At 43.1% G+C, this 24,627-nt stretch overlaps 1 protein-coding gene across 1 annotated transcript; it reads right to left on the bottom strand.

Annotated features, from left to right (window-relative positions):
* Position 1: 1 nt before the first annotated feature.
* LOC139374150 (protein FRG1-like) lies at positions 2–16,622 on the bottom strand. The gene is made up of 9 exons (XM_071115157.1): positions 16,461–16,622; positions 16,173–16,240; positions 15,933–16,055; positions 7,745–7,802; positions 7,335–7,449; positions 6,947–7,051; positions 6,631–6,722; positions 1,460–1,570; positions 2–1,153 (listed from the first exon to the last, which is right to left on the bottom strand). The coding sequence occupies exons 1-9, from the start codon at positions 16,517–16,519 to the stop codon at positions 1,117–1,119; spliced, it is 768 nt and encodes a 255-aa protein (XP_070971258.1). The 5' UTR covers positions 16,520–16,622; the 3' UTR covers positions 2–1,116.
* Positions 16,623–24,627: the final 8,005 nt, after the last annotated feature.

Raw genomic sequence — 24,627 nt, 5'->3', positions numbered from 1 at the left:
GTTTTAAAATGGTAGTGGTGATATTTCATTCAGTAGACATTTGCAAGCAGCTTAAAGGATCCAACCCTTTTTAAAATGTTCACCTTAAAATTACATACCCAAATCTAACTGCCTGTAGCTCAGGACCTGAAGAAAGAATATGTATATTCTTGATACCGTTTGTGGAAATGTGAAATTAATGTAGGAGAATAACACATTTGATCTGCTAAAAGATAAAGAAAAAAGCATGCATTTTTTTTTTTTTGTACCATCATCTTTGAAAGAGAAAAGCTAGAATCTATTATTCCAGCCCAGGCACAATTTAGATTTTGGCAACTAGATGGCAGCAGTGTATGTGCAAAGTTTTAGACGACTGATCCAATATAACCAGTGCATTTCTGTTAAATGTATCAAGACTGCCCAAAATGTGCCTAATTGGTTTATTAATACATTTAAATTCATAATTGTGCACTCTCCTCAAACAATAGCATGGTATTATTTCACTGTAATAGCTACTGTAAATTGGATGCGGGGGGATACCGATTCCATAGAGGTTAACTTATCTTGACCTGCGGCTCAGTTTACCACATACGTAAGTTTTGCCAAGCTGTTTTCAAAACTAAATGGTCACATGAATTTGGATTATTTCCAGGGATACACAACATCCTGAAATATGTAGATTTCTTTGCTAGAAAGAATACTATATTTCCCTTGACGGAGTGATACTGTAAGCAAAGACTGGCTCAATTTACCCCCCCTCTTTCCTACAGTATTCCCTAATAAACAAACATCAATGGACTGTCCCAAACATCTGACAGGTCTGCTGATCTGGGCAAAACAAAGATAGTGGTGGTAGGCATGTTGGCAATGATTTACAGGAAATATAATCCAGCTCACCGTAACCACAACTGCAGTTTATTATCTGAGAGATAACACACAGGGAAACCCAGTGAAACAAGCTAATCGGTCTTCTGAGCAGCCAGCTAGGGAAGGGGTTTAGGGATTGAAATTACACAATCCCACAAATGACTTTCTCTTTACCCAAATAACATTTATTCATGATAAAAAATGAAACCCTTTTTGATTTTAACACAAGGAATTCAAAGACGAGTGGACAGTCCATAAACTCTTGTATCTTCACTTGCAGTATCGGTCTGCTTTCATCTTGGCTCTCCTGTGAAAAAAAAAAATAATGGAAAAAAAGTCACAAGTGGTTATTTTTAGTCCTTACATCACCACTATCCACCAGACAATGTAAATAGCTATCATGTGACAAGTCAACAGTCATTTGGACCAGTTCCAGAGTGATTTTCTTGGAAAGGAAATTTGAATGTGTTGATCATTAAAACCAGTTTGTGTGTGTGTTGTTGTTTCGTTTGGGGCAGCCACTGAAATAAAATGTTATTCATATATTGATGTCAATGGGAGACTGAATGAAAATCAGTTTAGGATTTGCCTCTTTATGAAGATGTTCTCCCACCTGTCTAACAGCTCTTCGTGGAACTTCCCGTCTTTTCGGGCCATCTTCAGTGTGGTGCTGTCCTCCTCGTTCACCCTCAGCCGCCTGTCCTGGAAACTCTGGAACTTCTTTCTGTAATATCAGAAATCCGTGTTCAGTGAGACTTATTGCACACGCAGTTATCATACAAAGTCTCATGATAAGACACGGAAGGACCAGTCACACCACTATCAAACACAAAGAATAGCGTCAGTGAACAAAAATCAAATAAAATGTTATTGGTCGCGTACAGATGTAAATCGCAAGTGTAGTGAAATGCTTATGTTCCTAGCTCCAACAGTACAGTAATACATAACGATACAAAACAAAAAACACTCAAATCCCCCAAATAAAATAATTAAGAAATATTAGAACGAGCAATGTCAGAGAATATAATATAAACAACATTGCACTCTCTGGGGCATAAACCCGACTACAATTATCAATGACAAATGTGTATATAGCGACTTCCATTGAAGTAAACAGTCCTGAAAGTAGATACATACAGAGTGCAACAGGGCCGCAAACAAACGCATAGATTTTTACAAGGCGCGCTAACGACATTTAGGCCCTCTGGCCGTGGTTACAGTCTGTCATTGGTTTATGATTCACGGGCAGTGCTCGGTTCATGCAACACGCTCGGGGATGCTAAGCACTACATCACGATGACGGGCTCAAGAGCAGCCATTATCGTCACGTCAACATGATGAGTCCATCTCCCCCGTGTTTTCCTCCAAAATAAAAAAAAAACGATGGAGAGAGGGGGGGGGGGGAGATGAAAAAAAAACAGAAAACAAAGTTGAAAGGGGAAGAGGAGAAACGGAACACAATGACAGCCTTGTTCACGCTTAGCCCTCAGAACTTAATGGGCCGCCGCAGGCCGTAAAAGCGGCAGCGGCGTTCCGTTCTCGTTTCCATCCTCGCATCTTTGGCCCTTCAATCAGCCTTTTAAGGGAGTGGGATTGATGAAGTGGCGTCCCTATGCTTCCCCCACCTTCTCCTCGTGCATCCGGGCCTGTGATTTAGTTGTCAAAATCTTGCCGGAGCGGAGGGTTGTCAGGTGAAAACTGGAGTGAAATCACTGTCTGTCTACGGAAGGTCACAGTGTTCAACCCCTCCACCTTCCTGGCTGTCTTTCCTACATAAAATACTTCACCCACCACTATGAGAACTAGTAGGTGAAGTTTAAAGGAAAATTCCACCCCAAAATGTTTTGCATGTCAAAAATACATAAACTCAGCAACAACAAAAAAAAATACCTTCCCTTTTTCAGTACCCTGTCTTTCAAAGATAATTTGTAATCCAAATGACTTCACAGATTTTAATTGTAAAGGGTTTAAACACCGTTTCCCATGCTTGTTCAATTAACCATAAACAATTCATGAACATGCACCTGTGGAACTTCATTAACTTCTTGGTGACAGGGGGGCAGTATTGAGTAGCTTGGATGAATAAGGTGCGCAGAGTAAACTGCCTGCTACTCTGTCCCAGATGCTAATATATGCATATTAGTAGTAGTATTGGATAGAAGAAAACACTGAAGTTTCTAAAACTGTTTGAATGATGTATGAGTATAACATAACTCATATGGCAGGCAAAAACCTGATAAAGATCCAACCAGGAAGTGGGAAATCTGAGGTTTCTAGTTTTTCAACTCTTTGCCATTCCAATATACAGTGTAAATGGGGTCATATTGCACTTCCTAAGGCTTCCACTAGATGTCAACAGTCTTTCAAACTTTGTTTGAGGCTTCTACTGTGAAATGGGGGGGTCGAATGAGAGGCGAATGAGGCGCGGTCACGAGAGTTAGCTCTCGTTCCGTTGTTTTTCTACAGACAATGGAATTCTCCGGTTGGAAGATTTATTTATTTTTTGAATTTTACCCCCTTTTTCTCCCCAATTTCGTGTTATCCAATTGTTAGTAGCTACTATCTTGTCTCATCGCTACAACTCTCGTACGGGCTCGGGAGAGACGAAGGTTGAAAGTCATGCGTCCTCCGATACACAACCCAACCAAGCCGCACTGCTAGATCTCTAGGGGCGCTATTTCATTTTTGGATAAAAAACGTTCCCGTTTTAAGCGCGATATTTTGTCACGAAAAGATGCTCGACTATGCATATTCTTGACAGTTTTGGAAAGAAAACACTCTGAAGTTTCAGAATCTGCAAAGATTTTGTCTGTAAGTGCCCCAGAACTCATTCTACAGGCGAAACCAAGATGATGCATCACCCAGGAATTAGCAGAATTTCTGAAGCTCTGTTTTCCATTCTCTCCTTATATGGCTGTGATTGCGCAACGAATGAGCCTACACTTTCTGTCGTTCGCCCAAGGTCTTAGCAGCATTGTGACGTATTTGTAGGCATATCATTGGAAGATTGACCATAAGAGACTACATTTTCCAAGTGTCCGCCTGGTGTCCTGCGTGGAATTCAGTGCGCAATTGCCAGCTGCTCGTACTTTTCCATTTGATATAGGGGAGAAACCATGTGTCCAAGAACGATGTATCAATGAAGAGATATGTGAAAAACACCTTGATGATTGATTCTAAACAACGTTTGCCATGTTTTCAGTCGATATTATGGAGTTAATTTGGAAAAAAGTTCGCGTTTTGAGGACTGAATTTTCGTTTTTTTTTTGGTAGCCAAATGTGATGTATAAAACGGAGCTATTTCTAATACACAAAGAATCTTTTTGGAAAAACTGAGCATCTGCTATCCAACTGAGAGTATCCTCATTGAAAACATCAGAAGTTCTTCAAAGGTAAATGATTTTATTTGAAGGCTTTTATGTTTTTGTTGAAATGTTGCGTGCTGGATGCTAACGCTAATGCTAACGCTAAATCCTTTGTTTGCTAGCTACTGTTACACAAATTATTGTTTTCCTATGGTTGAGAAGCATATTTTGAAAATCTGAGATGACAGTTTTGTTTACAAAAGGCTAAGCTTGCGAGATGGCATATTTATTTCATTTCATTTGCGATTTTCATGAATAGTTAACGTTGCGTTATGGTAATGAGCTTGAGTCTGTATTCCTGATACCGGATCCGGTATGGGGAGTTCCAAGAGGTTAACACAGCGTGCATCCAACCCGGATGCCAGCCGCACCAATGTGTCGGAGGAAACACCGTGCACCTGGAAACCTTGGTTAGCGTGCACTGCACCCGGCCCGCCACAGGAGTCGCTGGTGCGCGATAAGACAAGGATATCCCTACCGGCCAAACCCTCCCTAACCCGGACAACGCTATGCCAATTGTGTAAAATACTTGTATGCTTGAGGAATTTTAAATTATGAGATTTTTGTTGTTTTGAATTTGGCACCCTGCACTTTCACTGGCTGTTGGCGAGGTGGGACGCTACCGTCCCACATATCCCAGAGAGGTTAAGACACTAACAGCTTATAGACGGTGGGCAATTAAGGTCACAGAAATTAAAACGTAGGACACTAAAGAGGCCTTTCTACGGACTCTGAAAAACACCAAAAGAAAGATGCCCAGGGTCCCTGCTCATCTGCGTGAACTTGCCTTAGGCATGCTGCAAGGAGGCATGAGTACTGCAGATGTGGCCAGGGCAATAAATTGCAATGTTCATACTGTGAGACGCCTAAGACAGCGCTACAGGGAGACAGGACGGACAGCTGATCGTCCTTGCAGTGGCAGACCACGTGTAACAACACATGCACAGGATCAGTACATCCAAACATCACACCTGCGGGACAGGTACAGGATGGCAACAACAACTACCCGAGTTACACCAGGAACGCACAATCCTTCCATCAGTGCTCAGACTGTCCGCAAAAGGCTGAGAGAGGCTGGACTGAGGGCTTGTAGGCATGTTGTAAGGCAGGTCCTCACCGGCAACAATGTCGCCTATGGGCACAAACCGACTGTCGCTGGACCAGACAGGACTGGCAAATGTGCTCTTCACTGACGAGTCGCAGTTTTGTCTCACCAGGGGCGATGGTCGGATTCACGTTTATCGTTGAAGGAATGAGCGTTACACCGAGGCCTGTACTCTGGAGCGGGATCAATTTGGAGGTGGAGGGTCCGTCATGGTCTGGGGTGGTGTGTCACAGCATCATCGGACTGAGCTTGTTGTCATTGCAGGAAATCTCAACGCTGTGCATTACAGGGAAGACATCCTCCTCGCTCATGTGGTACCCTTCCTGCAGGCTAATCCTGACATGACCCTCCAGCATGACAATGCCACCAGACATACTGCCTGTTCTGTGCGTGATTTCCTGCAAGACAGGAATGCCAGTGTTCTGCCATGGCCAGCGTAGAGCCCCGATCTCAATCCCATTGAGCACGTCTGGGACCTGTTGGATCGAGGGCTAGGGCCATTCCCCCCAGAAATGTCAGGGAACTTGCAGGTTCCTTGGTGGAAGATTGGGGTAACATCTCACAGCAATAACTGGCAAATCTGGTGCAGTCCATGAGGAAGAGATGCACTGCAGCACTTAATGCAGCTGGTGGCCACACCAGATACTGACTGTTACTTTTGACCCCCCCCCCCCTTTGTTCAGGAACACATTATTAAATTTCTGTTAGTCACATGTCTGTGGAACTTGTTCAGTGTATGTCTCAGTTGTTGAATCTTATGTTCATACAAATATTTACACATGTTAAGTTTGCTGAAAATGAAGTTTATATGCAGCCAGAATCTTGTAGTTTGCATCATATGATGCAAAATGAATCACACCGGCTGTATTTCTGATTTTGAAAGTTACATATCTTAAATCTGATAAGATTTTGGGACTATATAAACAATAGACGAATGAAACAAATATCAAAAGATAGTTTTTGGGTGGAGTTTTCCTTTAACTGTAATGCATGCATTACTGAACTGGTATATGGTATAATTTCAGTACTGCACTGTAATTTAGGTTACAGTTCAGTGTTGATCCTTGTTGGGCATATCTGACAAAGGTCTGTCTTCAAGATTTTCATAAATGCATAAAACATTGTTTGTCATGATATAGGGCAGGCCATTGCATTTCCTATACCTTTACCATGAATTAAGTTCATTTGGACAAGACCAGCCGTACAACAGGGGTTACAACCTCTCTAGACTAGAGGGCATGGAATCACCACCTTGTATGATTACCGCTGCAAATGTTGCTGCCACTGTGACATAGGTAGACAGACGGTACATACACGTAGTTGAGCTCGCAGTTCTTCACGTTGCCCCTGTCCTCGTCGGCAATGTCGTCGTTCCGCTTGACCTCCCTCTCCGCGCATGACCGGATCTGTTCATCACCATTTAGAGAGGCAGAAGGAGAGAGGGGGAAAACACAAAACAGTTGCATGTTGAATTGCAATATCCTGGCTCCCCCCTAATGTTCAGAGACATTTTGTTTTTTCATTCCGTCACCAACTTCAGACTCCCCGATGGTGATGTAATTTCTATATTATAGATTGGGGGGGGGGGGGGGGGGGATTATGGAGTGACCTTGTGAAATATATACATCACCTTAACCATCTCGTCTTCCCCCGCCAACTTGCTCTTGGCCTCAATGTCCCCACTTTCACTGTAGGAGATAAAACAGCTATTTGCTGCCATGAGAGCCATTTTGCCCTTGGAAAAAAAATGGAAGACAAAACAGAAATGAAATGAAGAGATTAGTTGACAGATGAGTTTCACCTCATGCTGATACATGCGAGGTAAAAGCTCAATTATATGCAGAGAGCGTCAAGCTTTCTCTCCGATACGCATCAACAAAGCAACAAGCTGTGAGGAAAACGAGCCTTATCTATATCTAGGGTTACAATGCAACAAATTCTATATGATATGGCATTATATCACAGTCTTTGTATGCATTGACTTTGATGTTTTTTTGACTGGCAGTTGCCTCACTCACTTCCTGGAAAACAGGTTCCCACTGTTCCCGGGAGCCGATGGCGTCGGAACGCCCCACCACGACCCCCTCCGAGGTGATCCCTAGATACTTCCCATAGCCAGACTTCAGGGCTACCCTGGGGGGGAACACAGGAGAACAAAATTCATTCCTGGATAATGGCAAGTTGATTTGAGTGTCTAACAACTTTTCCAAAGTCTATTCAAAGATCATTTGAACAACAGAAGCGGAGCTCCTTTATAACGTTGTAATTAAAATCCAATTTTGTATTTACAAAATTGTATACCTGCAGAGACTGTAAGTGTTCATCCAAAGTCTATTATAACTCACCAGGATACATTCCATTCAGATTTGGGGGGAGAGGAAGTCAACATAAAATGTGCGTAGGTGATATTTACTCCTTTCATACGCACCTAGAGTCTGACAACTTGATGGCAGTGAATTGCTCCGGGGGGTCTGGCCCTTCGTCGTCTGCAAATATCAAAGAGTCACAAATCACTTTTTGATATTCTAAAATCAGAGCATTCTCTCTTTATCATCCCAGAGGAGCCTTCGTTTTGGTTTAATGAGGATTAAAAACAAGATGACTCTTTACTATCACTTCAAACATTTGGGAGCTTGGCTCTGCCGACTTAACATTCAGAGTGTCGAGACGCTGTGTACGATTAGCATTTCTCACGTTCTCTCGCCAGGTTCGTGATCTTGAGAAAGAAAAACGAAAATCTGTCGCAGTGGTGCCAATACAATGCATTTTGATCACGGTGTGTCATTCAGAAAACAGACAATTTGCATAATTTCCTAAAGCAGCGGGTCTACCCTTGAGACGTACTGACGTAGAGCCTTCATGTTTTACTAATGCTTCCTGGTCATTTATAAACACACAACCTCGGGCTGCACCACGTTGCTGTTGGGTGCTATTGATCACCTACACCCACCCTAATCTCAGAAACCCAGACCTCAAATCTTGCGTAATTCCATCAGATGCTCGATTAGGTTCTGGGGTGAGATGTATGAGAACAGATACTATAAGACTAGAGAAGTCTCCAACCCCTTAAACGGAAACTCTCAGCTAAAGGCTCCATCCACCCTTTCAGAAATGGTTCCACTTGTAATCATTTCTTGAAATTCCCCACCCCAATTTAAGCACCGGCGTCACACAATCCTGATCTGGCCAAATAACCAGCGACGGAAAACCAAAGCACCGGGACTACAATTGCTCGTTAGTCATCGTAGTCCATCCACATGAGATTAAACCCACCCTGACCGATGTAAAATTACAGGCAATCCTTATCCTGAGTTCCAAAACTCTTCTCTGGCTTTGTAGGCTCGGCCCTAATTTGCGTTCTCTGTCACCTGGAGCTGCATGGTCAAATTGTCCAGGAACAAAGGACAATTCTCAAGGACAAGTCAGCCCTTCTCCCTCTAAGGGGCCAAAATGTATATCTGTTACAGTATCCAAGAGGACTGACAATAAAATGAGTGATAGAATAATGCTTTAATATCCATGTTTGGTATCTATCTGAAACCTGTTCACTGAGGATAACTCTGACGCTACCTATATGGATGTATCTTGTATAAGGTGAACTCTGAATTACTATATCCAAAAAGATTTTATGGTCCTCTGTCTTATTTACGTTGGTCTCATCCCCCACACAAGCCTTTTTTTAAATGTGACACTGTGGAGATTGGGCATGGGAGTGTGGTATCCTTGGTAACGTGGTATCGTTTGATTGGTTAACGGTGGTTGGTTTTTGGGTTGAAAGGTTACACCTTCAGATGTTATAAATGGAATGAAATGCCTTTGTTCTCCCTCTTATCCTGTATCCAGTCCATGGAGGAAGGTTGTATGATCAATTCTCATTTCCTAGACTTCTAGGCCCAACGTTGTTCATGCGTTGTCCTGTAAGTTAACCTTAGGATCTATATGCTTGGAATATTGCCTAATATTGCCTCAGAAACATTTTAATAGGCTAATTGCTTAGCATGTGATGTATACTGAATATTTACATGTCAAATATTACTGCCCAATATAGCTTCATGTCCTAGTGTCCTTTCTCATAAGTGATGGATAAAAGTTCTGGATGGATTTCTATCATGTTTTTCTCTAAATATAACCTTTATTTATTTGACTAGGCAAGTCAGTTAAGAACAAATTCTTATTTACAATGACGGCCTACTCCGGCCAAACCTGGACAACGCTGGGCCAATTGTGCGCCGCCCGATGGGACTCCCAATCACCGCCGGATGTGATACAGCCTGGATTCGAACCAGGTACTATAGTGACGCCTCTTGCACTGAGACGCAGTGCCTTAGACCGCTGAGCCACTTGGGAGCCCTGCTAGATCAGTGGCCACTGATGAAAGGAAGCTAGGTAATCATACAGAGAAACACTCCGTAAGGATGTGACCATCACAGGTTCTCACAACGTTAGGAAAAATTAGAGGGGAAAGTCTGTCAATTTCAAGGACAGATTGATGCATTTTGGGAAACCACACCGCTGTGTGCAATCTTTTGGGCATTGGGATAGCGAATAAAATCCCTAGGCTCACATACCTCCATGTTTCTCAGACCACAATAGTCAGATAGACAGGTTATAGTCTAATCATATTTCATCCCCTAAAGCAGGCATACAGCTCCCTGTGATCCTTGAGTTTACTCAGAGGGCATTCACAACGTCTCCTGAATCCAGTGACTAAGCACCTCTAGGGCTTTTCTCAGCTTGAGAGGGCTAAACTATTCTAGATGGGTTTCCTTCTTACTGAAAATCCCATAAAAGTGCAGAAGCATCATCTCTCTCTCTCTCCCTGTAACTCTATTTCTCTTTCATCTCATTTAAAATGTGCCTGCCTCCCGAGTTAGAGCCTCACCAAGGGAATAGGAATGGTTGATGTTTTTATCTCCTGGCGCATTTTCCCCTCTTTCTCCCACTTCAATAAAAAAAAAACGTGAGCTGAATCCCAGGTCTGTGTTTCTGTCTTCGGAGGGTGGATGGGGTTTTTTATTGAACATTTCTTAAACATGTCTCGCCTTAGGGCAGAGAATCTTTGCCTGGAAACTCCCATTTAGTCTAGCTTGGCTAGTTAGGTTAGGTGCTCCACCCCCAAGTCAAGTCCTTTTGCCTGAGGCTCAGAGTCTGGTGTAATGGGGCTCTGGCCTGCTAGTCAGTGGGGCTAACTGTGGGGAGATGAAGCATGTCGTCTGTGAGCTTTTGATTCAAAGATGTGATTCCAGCACACGTTGGCAATGTCCCTCTAACTTGTCATGCACGCCAACTTGGAACGGTAAACATACTATCGAAATGAAATGGTTTGTGCTGATCTTTCCCGTTCATTTTAGATTTTAGATTACCGTTTTCACCTTAGCCTACCGTGTGAGTCCGGATACTCGCAACAGATGCCATCTATCGTGGACCCCAGACACAATTCCATTTGGTGGTATGAAAACACGTGACCAATTTAAAAGTTGTGCTGCAAAACTATCCATTTAAGAGGCAAGGAATCACAATGACATTAGTTCAATGATACTCATGTGGATCTTTGCCTGTTACCTGTTGCATTCTAACCCAACACAGAGCTGTGCAATACATTTCCTCCATGTAAATGATTTCATTGTCTGCAAGTGGATGGGCACCATAAATCGTAGCTAGCACCGGATTCATATTGATGATATCCAATAACATGCTTGAGAGGACAAAGAAATGGATTAATGCCTGTTGTGTGTGTGTGTGTGTGTGTGTGTGGAGGAGCAATTCCAGCTTCCTCTCTAAACCATTACCCAGCAAGCTGTGCAGAAATGAATGTCCTAATAGCTTCTGGAACAACATAGTAGTTCAGTTCTCCCTTTCATTTTACATGTCCACTCTCTCAGAGTGTGATTTCAAATTGATTTAGAACGAAAACGCCACTAAATCTTATACCGTTTAGGACAAAATTGGTTTTGATTTCAAAACGCTTGGTACTTCACGCAGGCAGCCATCGAATGCGGCGGTCTTCGAAAAAGCAAGAAAATGGAGGAAACAATTAGGGAGTTCCCCCCCTTATTTTCCACAAATTAATGACACTAAAAATTGCCTGCCGCTTTGCCAGGCTATACACGCTAATGGAACGCAATGTCCAGCTCTTAAGGTTGGCTCTCTTCATATTAGAATAGAATGGAACATGAGAGAACTACGATCTTCTTCCATTCTCTTATGGGATTCACTCATTCCTGACAATTTCCAGCTCCATTTACTCTACCTATAATGCCAGATTACAGAATCCGTTGTAGACAAAAAAAATATATATTTAAAAAAAGTATTTTTTCTCCCCAATTTCGTGATATCCAATTGGTAGTTAGAGTCTTGTTCCATCGCTGCAACTCCCGTACGGACCGCACTGCTTCTTGACAAACTGCTCGCTTAACCCGGAAGCCAACCGCACCAATGTGTAGGAGGAAACACCGTACAGCTGGCGACCAAAGTCAGCGTGCAGGCGCCCAGCCGCCACAGGACATCCCTGTCGGCCAAACACTCCCCTAACCCAGATGACACTGGGCCAATTGTGCGCTGCCTCATGGGTCTCCCGGTCACGGCCGGCTGCGCCACAGCCCGGGATCGAACCTGGATCTGTAGTGACGCCTCTAGCACTGCCTTCGACCGCTGCGCCACTCGAGAGGCCCCGATGCAGACAATGTAAGTAAATGCAAGCGACATGCTGGGCTGGCTTGCATTTCAAAAATGACTTGATAAGAGGGAACAATCAACAGGACAATTTTTTTCTCTCTCCTCTTGTTAGTTTGAATTGCAAGGCTTAACAAAGTGAAATCATTTAAGAATTTACAGTAATTTTAGAGTGACTTATTCTGACAGCTTGAGTGACGTTGCCATCTAAAATGGTTGAACCGCCTCGACTTAAGCCATTTAAGTTCAAACAATGTGTGCTCAAGCTACCAGTTGAGAGACCAAACCTTACTATAACCATAATGTATGATGATTATAGGCAAATCAAGTTCCAATTGAAACTACGCTCCAATTAGTTTTTCTGAGGCACGAAGATGCCTTTAGTTTAGTGGGCCAACCTGTTTTGAGTTGTGCAAACCACCCAAGTTGGAGATACCCTGGTTGGTAACATGCAAGTCACTAGTTAGTTTGCACTTGCTAGCTAATCTGTCCTATTGAGCTAGCTTGCTGTTGCTAGCTAATTTGACCGGGGATATAAACATTGAGTTGTTATTTTACCTGAAATGCACAAGGTCCACATCTCCGACAATTAATCCACACATAAAACGGTTAACCGAATCGTTTCTAGTCATCTCTCCTCCTACTAGGCTTTTTCTTCTCTGGACATTATATTGCGATTGGCAAGTTTCATAAATTAGGTGCATTACCACCACTGACCTCATCCGTCTTTCAGTCACCCACGTGGATATAACTAATGAGGAGATGGCACGTGGGCACCTGCTTCTATAAACCAATGAGGAGATGGGAGAGGCAGGACTTGCAGCGCGATCTGTGTCACAAATAGAACTGACTTCTATTTTAGCCCTTTGCAACGCAGACGCTCGTTGGCGCGCCCGAGCAGTGTGGATGCAATAATTGAATAATATACATTTCTACATTTATTTTGCAACGCTCACGCTCACGATGCGAGCGGTGTAGTCAGCCTGTAATTCTAGCTCTTACATATTTTCAAAGTAGACCTAATCTTTTTTTAACAATTCAGTTTTCCATCATCAAAAGAAAATGTCCAGGAATACACTACATATACAAAAGTATGTGGACAACCCTTCAAATTTGTGGATTCTGCTATTTCAGCCACACCTGTTGCTTACAGGTGTATATGAAGAAAAAATGTGAGCACACAGCCAAGCAATCTCCATAAACAATGGCCTTACTGAAGAGCTCAGTGACTTAGTGACCGTCATAGGATGCCACCTTTCCAACAAGTCAGTTCATCAAATTTGACTATTGGATGTTTTTATAGGCACTATAGTATTTCCAGCCTAATATCAGGAGTTGAAAGGCTTGAAGTCATAAACATCGCTGTATTCAAGCATTGCGAAGAGCAGCTGGCAGATGCAGGAAAGTGCTGTTTGAATGAATGCTTACGAGCCTGCTGCTGCCTACCACCGCTCAGTCAAACTGCTCTATCAAATATCAAATCATAGACTTAGTTATAATATAATAAACACGCAAATACGAGCCTTAGATCACTAATATGGTCAAATCCGGAAACTATCATTTCGAGAACAAAACGTTTATTCTTTCAGTGAAATACAGAACCGTTACGTATTTTATAAAACGGGTGGCATCCATAAGTCTAAATATTTGTTACATTGCACAACCTTCAATGTTTTGTAATAATTATTTAAAATTCTGGCAAATTAATTATGGTCTTTCTTAGGAAGAAATGGTCTTCACACAGTTTGCAACGAGCCAGGCGGCCCAAACTGCTGCATATACCCTGACTGCTTGCACAGAACGCAAGAGAAGTGACACCATTTTCCTAGTTAATATTGCCTGCTAACATGAATTTCTTTAAACTAAATATGCAGGTTTAAAAAATATATAATTGTGTATTGATTGGAAAAAAGGCATTGATGTTTATGGTTAGGTACATTGGTGTAACGGCAGTGCTTTTTTTGCGAATGCGCTTATTAAATCATCACCCATTTGGTGAAGTAGCCTGTGATTCGATGATAAATTAACGGGCACCACATTGATTATTTACAACGCAGGACAAGCTAGTTAAACTAGTAATATCATCAACCATGTGTAGTTAACTAGTGATTATGTTAAGATTGATTGTTTTTATAAGATACGTTTAATGTTAGCTAGCAACTTACATGCTAGCAACTTACCTTGGCTCCTTGCTGAACTCGCGTAACAGGTGGTCAGCCTGCCACGCAGTCTCCTCGTGGAGTGCAATGGAATCGGCCATAATCTGCGTCCAAAAATGCCGATTATCGATTGTTATGAAAACTTGAAATCGTCCCTAATTAAATTGGTCGACCTCTAGTACGTAGCGCGTAAAAACCGTCAGTCCTAATAAAATGGGTTTCCATGGCCGAGCAGCCATGCGCAATGCCAAGAGTCGGCTGGAGTGGTGCCATTGGACTCTGGAGCAGTGGAAACGCGTTCTCTCGGTTTTGGCAGATGCCAAGAGAATGCTACCTGTCCCAATGCATAGTGCCAACTGTAAAGTTTCGTGGAGGAAGAATAATGATCTGGGGCTGTTATTCATGGTTCGGGCTAGGCCCCTTGTACCAGTGAAGGGAAATATTAACGCTACAGAATTGACATGCAAGACAATTCTGTGCTTCCAACTTTGTGGCAACAGTTTGGGGAAGGCAGTTTCCTGTTTCAGCATGACAATGCCCCCATGCACAAACCGAGGTCCATAGAGAAATGGTTTGTAGAGACCGGTGTGGAAGAACTTGACTGGCCTGCACAGAGAGCCCTGACCTCAACCCCATCGAACATCTTTGGGATTAATTAAAAAGCCGACTGCGAGCCAGGCCTAATCGCCCAACATCAGTGCCTGACCTCAGCAATGTTCCAACATCTAGTGGAAAGCCTTCCCAGAATAGTGGAGGCTGTTATAGAAGCAAATAGGGGCACCAACTCCATATTAATGCCCATGACTTTGGAATGATATGTTCGACAAGCAGGTGTCCACATACTTTTGCTCATGTAGTGTATGTATCCAAGTGTTCTGCAGTATGTTTATGCCATGTATTATGTATCCAAGTGAATGTTTTCTTATGCTATTTTCTCTGCATTTTGTTAATGATGTAAATTCTGCATTTCTTTCAGTTTTTCTGTAATAAATAACGTCAAACTAAAGGCTACTCAGTGTTCATGTCTTGTGATGAGTAACCCTACCCCAAAGATTTGTGTTCACTTTCTGAGCACTTCTACAATGGGCAAATAGGTATGGAAAGTTTAGTTCAAATCAAACGGGGTGCTGTCAAAAAGTGAGTGAATTCAAAAGGATTTACCCATAGGTCTTGAATTGTGCAGACATCTACTATTTGATACCTGTGGTTTGCAATCTCTCCAACTCTTTGTGTTTCATACGTCTCAAACAGTAATCTGTATGTAAACAAATCAAAAGTTCCACTTCGTTAAACCTCCCTCACTGCTCCCTGGTAACAGGTGGAGCAGGAGAGTGAGAGCTGTAACAGGGACTCGACCCCTAACTCAAGCGGTGCCGAGGTGAAAGCCTAACGGACTGTATCACAAAAGCCTCTGGGTTGAGGCAGTACAACGCTCCCAAACACCACTTAGTCAAGCATAACATTTTAGGATCACGTCACACACACACACACGCACACACATCACCAACACTTCAAAATGAACCCTGTCGACTCAGTGGTGTATCAAAAAGCAAAATGACTCTCAAAACACTCCCCCCTGTCCAATCAAGTAGCATAACAACCTAGTATAGCACACAGCAAATTGTGTGCATCATCATCATGCATTAATGACAAAACACATGACACCCTACTCCCTATATTATTGTGCACTACGTTTGGCCAGAGCTCAACGTGGCTCTAATGAGATGTGGAGCACTATAAAGGAAATAGTGGGTAGATTTAGCTAAAGACACACTCTTTTCTTACCTTGATGTGGTGCACCAACTGTGAACAGACCAGTATCCAGGGCATGGATGTAGGAATTAGTCTGCATCTCTATTGCAACCGTTCCTGAAATCTCCCCAAAGCCACTGATACACCACCATTCACCTAAAAAGCAGAAATAAAACATAGTTGTTTGCTACTTTGTGGAATATCATAACCATTTTTCAATTTAGCTACATATCTAGCTAGCTAGCTGCATAGATTGACCAGCAAACAACATACCAACAATATCAGGTTTATCTTGCGCATCATCTCTTTTTCTCTTCTTATCCTTGTGCTTCTTCTTCTTTCTACAAGACAATTGTGGATCAACATTAGCAAGGTCAAATTAGAAATCGTGGGAAAAAAAGAAAATAACAAAGAGTTAGCTAGCTATCATTAACCAGTAGCTAACTGTTAATGCCTGGTCAGTCAATGAATGATAGCTAGCTAGATAGCATTATTAGCCAGCTTGATTCGCCATATTCTACACAAACAAATATTGAATTCGATGTTGAGAAATAAACGCACCCATTGTTCAGTCCTTTCAAAACAAGTTTTGTTGTTTTCACTGTTGAATATTCAGCCATATCTTCAGATTATGATAAACTAGCTAACAACATACACAAACGAAAACAACATGGGAGTAAGGTGCCCGTCGAGGTAATAACGAATATCACTTAACAAACGAGCGACATCTATTGTTTGGAGAATATATTACATCGTATGTGTTCGGAAAAATACATTGAATGTGTTCACATTCGGAATAATGCCTAGTTTGTTTTTCTTTTGTGCTATTTAAAAGTTGGTGTGTAACTAATTATGTGTTACTAGGTGTGACAGAGAGTCGCACACTATATATATAATTTCACTGTTTGTCTACTTAACCTGGTTCAAACATTCATGACATTACCCTGAAGAATGTACATTGATGCCAAAACGTTTGTGGTTTACCCAATAAATTACTGGAAGCTTATATAGAGTGTGTGACTCTCTTTATTTGTATAGCCTACAGTTTACTCACTGTTGGTAAGCAGTCAGCACCTCTACTAACTTTTTAGACTAAGTGTGCCAGAGACAATCACACACACACACACACACACACACACACACACACACACACACACACACACACACACACACACACACACACACACACACACACACACACACACACACACACACACACACACACACTCTTAAACTTGCAAATGCACACACTCAAAATATCACCCCAACTCACACACACACACATGCATGCCGTAGTCAAGGGGCAGCTTAATTGCCCATGTGCACAGTCTCACATAGAGTGTGTCTCTGTAAACTACCTGAGTCCAGGCCAAGGCTGGCAGTGTGAGTGTGAGGGAGATTGACTGTCTGTCTCCTGGCTCAGAGGGGTACTGGAGTTTGGCTTTTCTCTTAATAGACTGTGTGTCTGCTGTCCCTGACCAGCAAATTACTGTAAATTACTTCCCAGACGTTGGTTCTGTTTTTTCATTCACCAAGACTCCCGGAGAGGCTGAAAGAGAGCATGAACACAGACCAATGCACACACACAAATGTATTCCACTTCAACGAACACGCATATGTGTGCTGCTCAACGTCACACAATGTGCCAGAAGAGTTATACACTGACTCCACCGACCGCTAGCAGGTACATGGCATTGTGTCAAATTCCTGTACCAATTCCTCCCAGAGTCTTCGTTGAAACAATCAACCTGTGAGCCATAGCAGATATCGACCTCCCGAGAAAGGGGTGCGCTCAAACTAATGTTTTTACTAATGACACCCCATTAAGGAAGAATAGCCCAATCAGGAAGCCTGTGACGGGAGGTAATAAATCATTGGATGACAGTGTCAGGAAGTAAAATTAATGAGACAGAAGCTTGTGCAACCTACCCTTTGTGGCAGCTGTGTTTCTCAGAGCTTAAAAGTCACAAAGAGGAGAGACTCTGAAGTCAATTAAATGCTTTCAGTGATGATAAATGGTCATTTTAGGGAGTTGTATTGGCTCCTTGTTAGTTGATATTACAATTTACAATCAATCAAATGTATTTTATTTAAAGCCCTTTTCACATCAGCAGTTGTCAAAGTTATTTACAGATACCCAGCCTAAAACCCCAAAGGGCAATCAATGTAGAGGCAGATGCACAGTGGCTTGGAAAACTCCCTGGAAGGTACAGAGCTATAAGAAATCTAGAGAGAAACCAGGCTCCAAGGGTTGGCCAGTCTTCTTCTGGCTATACTGGGTAGAGTTTTAAGTAAGACGAATAAAATCAGCAAGGACATGTCAGGTGCAAGCAATATGGTGAAATTCCCTCACACCCTTCTACTTTCCCTCACTCCCTTCCACTATAGTTTGGAAAGAAATTAGGCATTTCGATTGGATCACAGACCATTAACATTCCTCAAATGGTAAGATTGTAGGGAAAGTTCTCTAGATGCCAGACTTTTAAAAATTATTCAGATATTACAGCGATAACAACATTCAATAATAAACATGGCTGCTTCTGAAAATGTTTTGACGAGTTTGAGTCGGTGGAGCGAATAATACCAAATCAATTTGCAAACACGAATGTTAGTCTTGTTGAGAAGTCACCGCAGTTTAGATTTGACTGTTTTGACACAACTATTAAATCTGTTATAAAGCAAACACACAAATGAAAGCGCTCTCTGTGGATGTTTAGATTGGTTGTTTCCCAAAATGTACCATATTCCCTTTATAATGCTCTACTTTTGACCAGAGCCCTATAGGCCCTGGTCAAAAGTAGTGCACTACAAAGGGAATAGGGTGCATTTTGGACTCAGACTCTTATCTCTTTGTAATTGAGCCCTGTGATTTTCTCTTTCTGTTCTTTGCCTCTTTTTCATGTACTTAAAATGCATTTTATCTAATAAGTCTTCCTGCCCCATTAGCTGCCTTTCAGCTGTGAAGGAAAATTCTTCGCCCTTTACGGGACCAAGACACAAAACAAGGACAACAAAAAAATTGGTTTGGGAAATAGTGTTTCAGAGAGAAGAGAGACGTTAGTGGAATTTGGTTGAGTGGCATTTTAGTTTGACTTCTAAAAGTGAAGAGGTTATGACAGTAAACTATGACAAACCCTTTGAAAGTTAATATCAAAGTGCAAGCACGCGCATGAGCACACACACACACACACACACACACACACACACACACGTACCCAAGCACACACCACAGTAAACTATGAACCCTATGATGATGGCTATGCACACAGTAAGTAGTTAAATGCCCAGGAAAGCAATCCCTTTTGTAAAATGATGAGATTGACCAGAGGTGTTCCAAAATAACAGCTATTCAGTAAAAAGCATCTTGAGGACTGAGTGCTCCCACGTCAGATAACGGCAGACAGTACGAGACGTCACAATTGATAGGGACTGACATGCAACCCTCCCTTCCCTCTCTCTCGTTCTCTCGTTCTCTCTCTCCCTCCTTGTCCCCCTCCTCTCCCTCCGTTCCTTTCCCCCAAACCATTAGCACTACAGTCCCTCAACTCCTGTTCAGCCCGCCTTGCAAACATAAGTGCCGTCTACTCTCTCCCGCAACCACCTCCTTCCTCTCTCTCCCATGTCACTCAAATCCTTCCTGCGAGGACTGGGGTGGTTCGGGGTAAAGTGACTGACAGCGCCCAAGCAGGTGTCCCTGGCTCTCTGTTAAGTGACGGCGTACAGTTATGCTCCTCTATGGGCCCCGCTGACGTTGTCAATGTCACTGGGCCCCGCTGACGGCTGCTCCTCAGGGATTACGACTGCGGTGCAGATGTACCAACTCCTGGAGTGCTCTTTGATGTGGGTGACATTGGAGAGACGGCAGAGAGTAAAGGATTCTTAAAACGTGGTCCCAAGGGGCCCACTGAGTTACAAATGACACGGTGATGTCGTCTCCTGACTAGATGGGGGAGGGGGGGGGTATTTTTTGTCATTTGAGATGGGCATAACCTCTGACCTGATTATTGAGTAACCATATAGGAGTGGTCGGGGCTTCCCACCCTATGGATACATGGCCCAGTCCAAAAACAACCCCTAGCCTCTAAATCAAAGGCACTTTCTGTAGATCTGAAAAAACTGTGGGAGTATTCGCACAATATGGTAGTAGCTCCACCTTGTACTCTTTGGGAATTTGGCCCATCAAGATTTACATGCTAAAATCGCCACTCCTTAACTTGTCACACCCTGATCTGTTTCACCTGTCCTTGTTATTGTCTCCATCCACTCCAGGTGTTACTTGTTTTACCCAGTGTATTTATCAGTGGGTCAGCGTTCCCTCGGCCCCGCTGTCGACATACCTGGAGAAGAGCCAGGGTATCGTCGATAAGCTGGCTGTCGCCGGACCCCAGCTCCCCACTATCACATTGGGCAGAGGGTATGGCTTTCCACTCGGGATCTGCCCCTTCGAGTGGAATCCCGCAAGCTGTCTCCCCGTTTCATTGGTCCTTTTCTCATCTCCAGAGTCCTGAGTTCCACCGCTGTCCGTCTTGTGTTACCCCGTACCCTCCTTATTCACCCTACCTCCATGTGTCTAGGATTAAGCCCTTGTCTCACAGTCCTTTGTCTTCTGTTTTCAGGCCCATTCCTCCCCCCCGGGTCATCGAGGGCCAAACAGCGTATACGGTGAGACACCACCTCTGAGGGTTCAACCACAGGGCAGGGGTTTCCAGTACCTGGTTGACTGGGAGGGTTATGGCCTATTTTTCACTGACGTGAATTCAACATGAAATAAATAAAACAATTCGCCATGTCATAGAATTTAGATTTTAAAAATTCGAATTCCCTTACGTTAGCTTTTTTCAAATCCAATCATTTCCCCACGTTGACACAACGTCATCACGTAGAGCTTTTTGGTTGAAATGACGTGGAAACCAAGCGTCGCCTCCCTCTCTCTGTTAGTACCAAGCCTTACAAAAAGAGAGTGGTCAGCAACACAAGGGTGGACCCTCAACCACACACTCTATGGGCTGGTTTCCCGGACACAGATTAAGCCTAGTCCTAGACTAAAAATAATGTTCAATGGAGATTCACCACTGAAAAGACTAGGCTTAATCTGGGTCTGGGAAACGGGCTATATAAGCATAGCAAGCTGTAAACCATGCTTTTTCATACGCTTTTGATTTATGTTGTGTTACTGTAAATTCACTTCTGCAAATGAGAGTCCAATGAAAGAAAAAAAAACTCCAGAAATACATTTCATTCAACCTTCAATCAGCTCAAACAAAGCTATCACTTTGTGTCTGTGGGCCCTGCATTTCCAATTCTGTTTCAAGATAGACGAGAGAGCACAAATCAAAAGCTAATTAAGGTTCAACTGAAGATGTGCTGCGCTGTATACTCTCAAGTTGGAAAAAAGATTTACCTCGGGAAGAAAAAGGGGTTCAGACGATAAAAGAAGTAAGAAGCAGTCTAGGGGCTAATGTTTTGGAGTGAGTAGAATACTCCTCTCGTGGTGTGCTGGACTGCGGCATTACCAGACTTCATGGGGCTCTACTTCGGGAAATTGACTACAGTCTCTAGTCATTTGTGGGGCTTGTGGCAATTCCGCCGCAGGCTATGGAAGATGGGAGTTCAGCAAATGGATAAACAGCCGTGAAATTTCCTTTCAGCACCTTGTTGGAGGTAACAGACAACCCTTTTTCTGCTTTGTTTCTCTCTCAGCCACTCATTTTCCCGCCTGTCTTTTTCTCAACGCTCACTCGGAGCCTAGAGAGGATGAGAAACTTTGCACTCCCTGGGGACGAGTGTCGCTAGCGACGCCACAGGGAGGAAAACAGAGGTAGCCACTTTATGGGTTCCACGTGAAGAGGTCGGATGTTGGTGATAGGGGGGAAAAAATGAGTAGTAATTCTCATAAGGCCAAGTGAGAGACAAGTCAACGGTGGTCTGACTTCGCTAGACATGCCATTTCACGGTGGCGCACCTGACAAAGCTATTTCAAACAATGAACTTGATGGAGAACTGACATATGAATGGCTGCCAAACAAAGGTCCGTGGTGAAAATTGTAATCATCAAAATGGCCCCATCCACGGTCATATAAAACAGGGTCGCTCTTTATTTGAAGGATTCCTACATAACACATTCATAAGCCATACATTATGCATTCATGACAGTAGCCTACTTGAGCATTTCATAACTATCTCGTTCCAGGCGACCAAATGAGGATGGCTCATTTCATGAAGGCTTATGTCAACAAATGCATACAGATAATTACAGTAGTAGTGACATTGATGTAACAAAAATATTAGTTCCTCATACTAGGGGTTTGGAGAAAAACAGTGATTTGAGAAAATCCCTTTTTACAATCATCCGCCATCTCCGATTCCATATAGTGCCATGGACCACAGTTAAATATAGGCCCGTAGCTGGCTCTCTGTAATTACAAATTGTGTGGTGGAGATTGAAGAAACCAGTCATTTTGGTGTCCAGTAAAAAACATGTAAAAAAAAAAGAATAACATGTCTTCCCTTCAGAGCACAGTAATACACCATTGGACACACTAGTGACACTCAGGTTTCTGGCAGGTCACCCTGCGGTAGATGTCCTACGCATGCACACAGACAAGCACACACACACACACTCCCCAGGTACACTTCAGCATGCCTTCTCCCTGGCAGGTGCTCGCTGTGTGGGGACTCTGTGTACCGTTGGCACACACTCCTGTTCCCGCTACACAACTCCCTCACCCTCTCCTTCTGTCACTCTCTCCTTCCCTCCCTTGTTCCACCCGTCTTCTGCAGGTCCCTAAACCCTTTCATCCTCCCAGACCTAGAGGTTGTGCTTCATCAGTTGTGAATGTTAAAGAGATTAATTTAGCAGCCAAATGGGTCTTCTTGCTGCTGGGCCAATGAGATTAGGCTGTAGAGTCCAGTCAATGTGTGTGTGTGTGTGTGTGTGTGTGTGTGTGTGTGTGTGTGTGTGTGTGTGTGTGTGTGTGTGTGTGTGTGTGTGTGTGTGTGTGTGTGTGTGTGTATGAGAGAGTGTGTGTGTGTTTGTGAGAGTGCATGTGCGCGTGTGTCTGTGTGTGCTAAAATTCAGTTTCAATATTTTATCATAGTCTGCCCTCACAACTGTCTGTCACGTGCCAACACTAGGGGGCAGTGTCACCTCATAGATACTGTATGTACTACTAATCACTAGGGTCAGTGCTATCCGAGATGTCCCAACCCTTACCCTAACCCTAACCTTAACCTGGCCTAACCTAACCCTTACCTTAACCATTTTACATTTCAACTTCAATGGGGTAGGGATATCTCAAGGAATCCAGGACTGCAGAGACCTAACCACTACCAGCACAAGTCAAGTGAAATTGCTCATGCACAGTGCTTCGTGCTGCCAGCCTGCCACTGTACCACTGAGATTTAGGAAGGATTCCAAAGTAAATCATACTGAAATTTATTTGGGCTGTGCATATCTGAATGTGTAATTCTGAGGAACATCATTATATTTCAAGGAAACCTAATATGGCTTGTGATTGGAGAGTTGTGGAGTGTGTAGAGGGTGCAGGACGAGCCACCTGGGATGAGATGAGAGGAACTGGTTTAAAAAGCACACATGATATTCATTGAGGTCATTTTTTATGACATAGGTACAGGTTGTAGGAGGTGAACACATCCATGTTGTGATACAGTTTGAGTGTCTACTGCTGATTCTTATTAAATGGTTAGTTCCAGCCACACAATCTGATTGTTCAGTTGAGGGTCCAGCTGTGATTATATATTGCAACAAAAAAAAAAACTATCACACACACACACACACACACACACACACACACACACACACACACACACACAATGAAAGTTTGTGATTGCAGTACCTCCTACAGTGGAGGACTGTTTGATTGGAGGATCATAAATTCTGTTGCAAAACCCTTTGCTGCAGTAGGCTCTACTGAACACAACCCTATGCAATATTTATCTCAAAACCTTAAGGATGTCCGTAAGATCAGGTAGCAGACACATCTCAGCATCAAATGTTCTGAGGAGACTGTGTGATTCAGGCCTTCATGGTCGAATTGCTGCAAAGAAACCACTACTAAAGGACACCAATAATAAGAAAAGACTTGCTTGGGGCAAGAAACACGAGCATTGTACATTAGACCGGTGGAAATCTGTCCTTTGGTCTGTGGTCTGATGAGTCGAAATTTGAGATTTTTGGTTCCAACCGCCGTGTTTTTGTGAGACGCAGAGTAGATGAATGAATCTCCAAGTGTGGTTCCCACGGTGAGGCATGGAGGAGGAGATGTGATGGTTTGAGGGTGCTTTGCTGGTGACACTGTCTGTGATTTATTTAGAATTCAAGGCACATTTAACCAGCATGGCTACCACAGCATTCTTCAGCGATACGCCATCATATCTGGTTTGCGCTTAGTGGGACTATCATTTGTTAACAGGACAATGACCCAACACACCTCCAAGCTGTGTAAGGGCTATTTGACTAAGAAGGAGAGTGATGGAGTGCTGCATCAGATGACCTGGCCTCCGCAATCACCCGACCTCAACCCAATTGAGATACTTTGGGATGAGTTAGTCCGCAGAGTGAAGGAAAAGCAGCCAACAAGTGCTCAGCATACGTGGGAACTCCTTCAAGACGGTTGGAAAAGCATTCCAGTTGAAGCTGGTTGTGAGAATGCCAAGAGTGTGCAAGGATGTCAATCAAGGCAAAGGGTGGCTACTTTAAAGAATCTCA

This window comes from Oncorhynchus clarkii, chromosome 19 (genome assembly GCF_045791955.1).
Source record: "Oncorhynchus clarkii lewisi isolate Uvic-CL-2024 chromosome 19, UVic_Ocla_1.0, whole genome shotgun sequence".
In the NCBI taxonomy this organism is placed as follows: domain Eukaryota; kingdom Metazoa; phylum Chordata; class Actinopteri; order Salmoniformes; family Salmonidae; genus Oncorhynchus; species Oncorhynchus clarkii.
The sequence above is the reverse complement of the archived record's forward strand: the minus strand, read 5'-3'. Positions and strand labels throughout refer to the sequence as shown.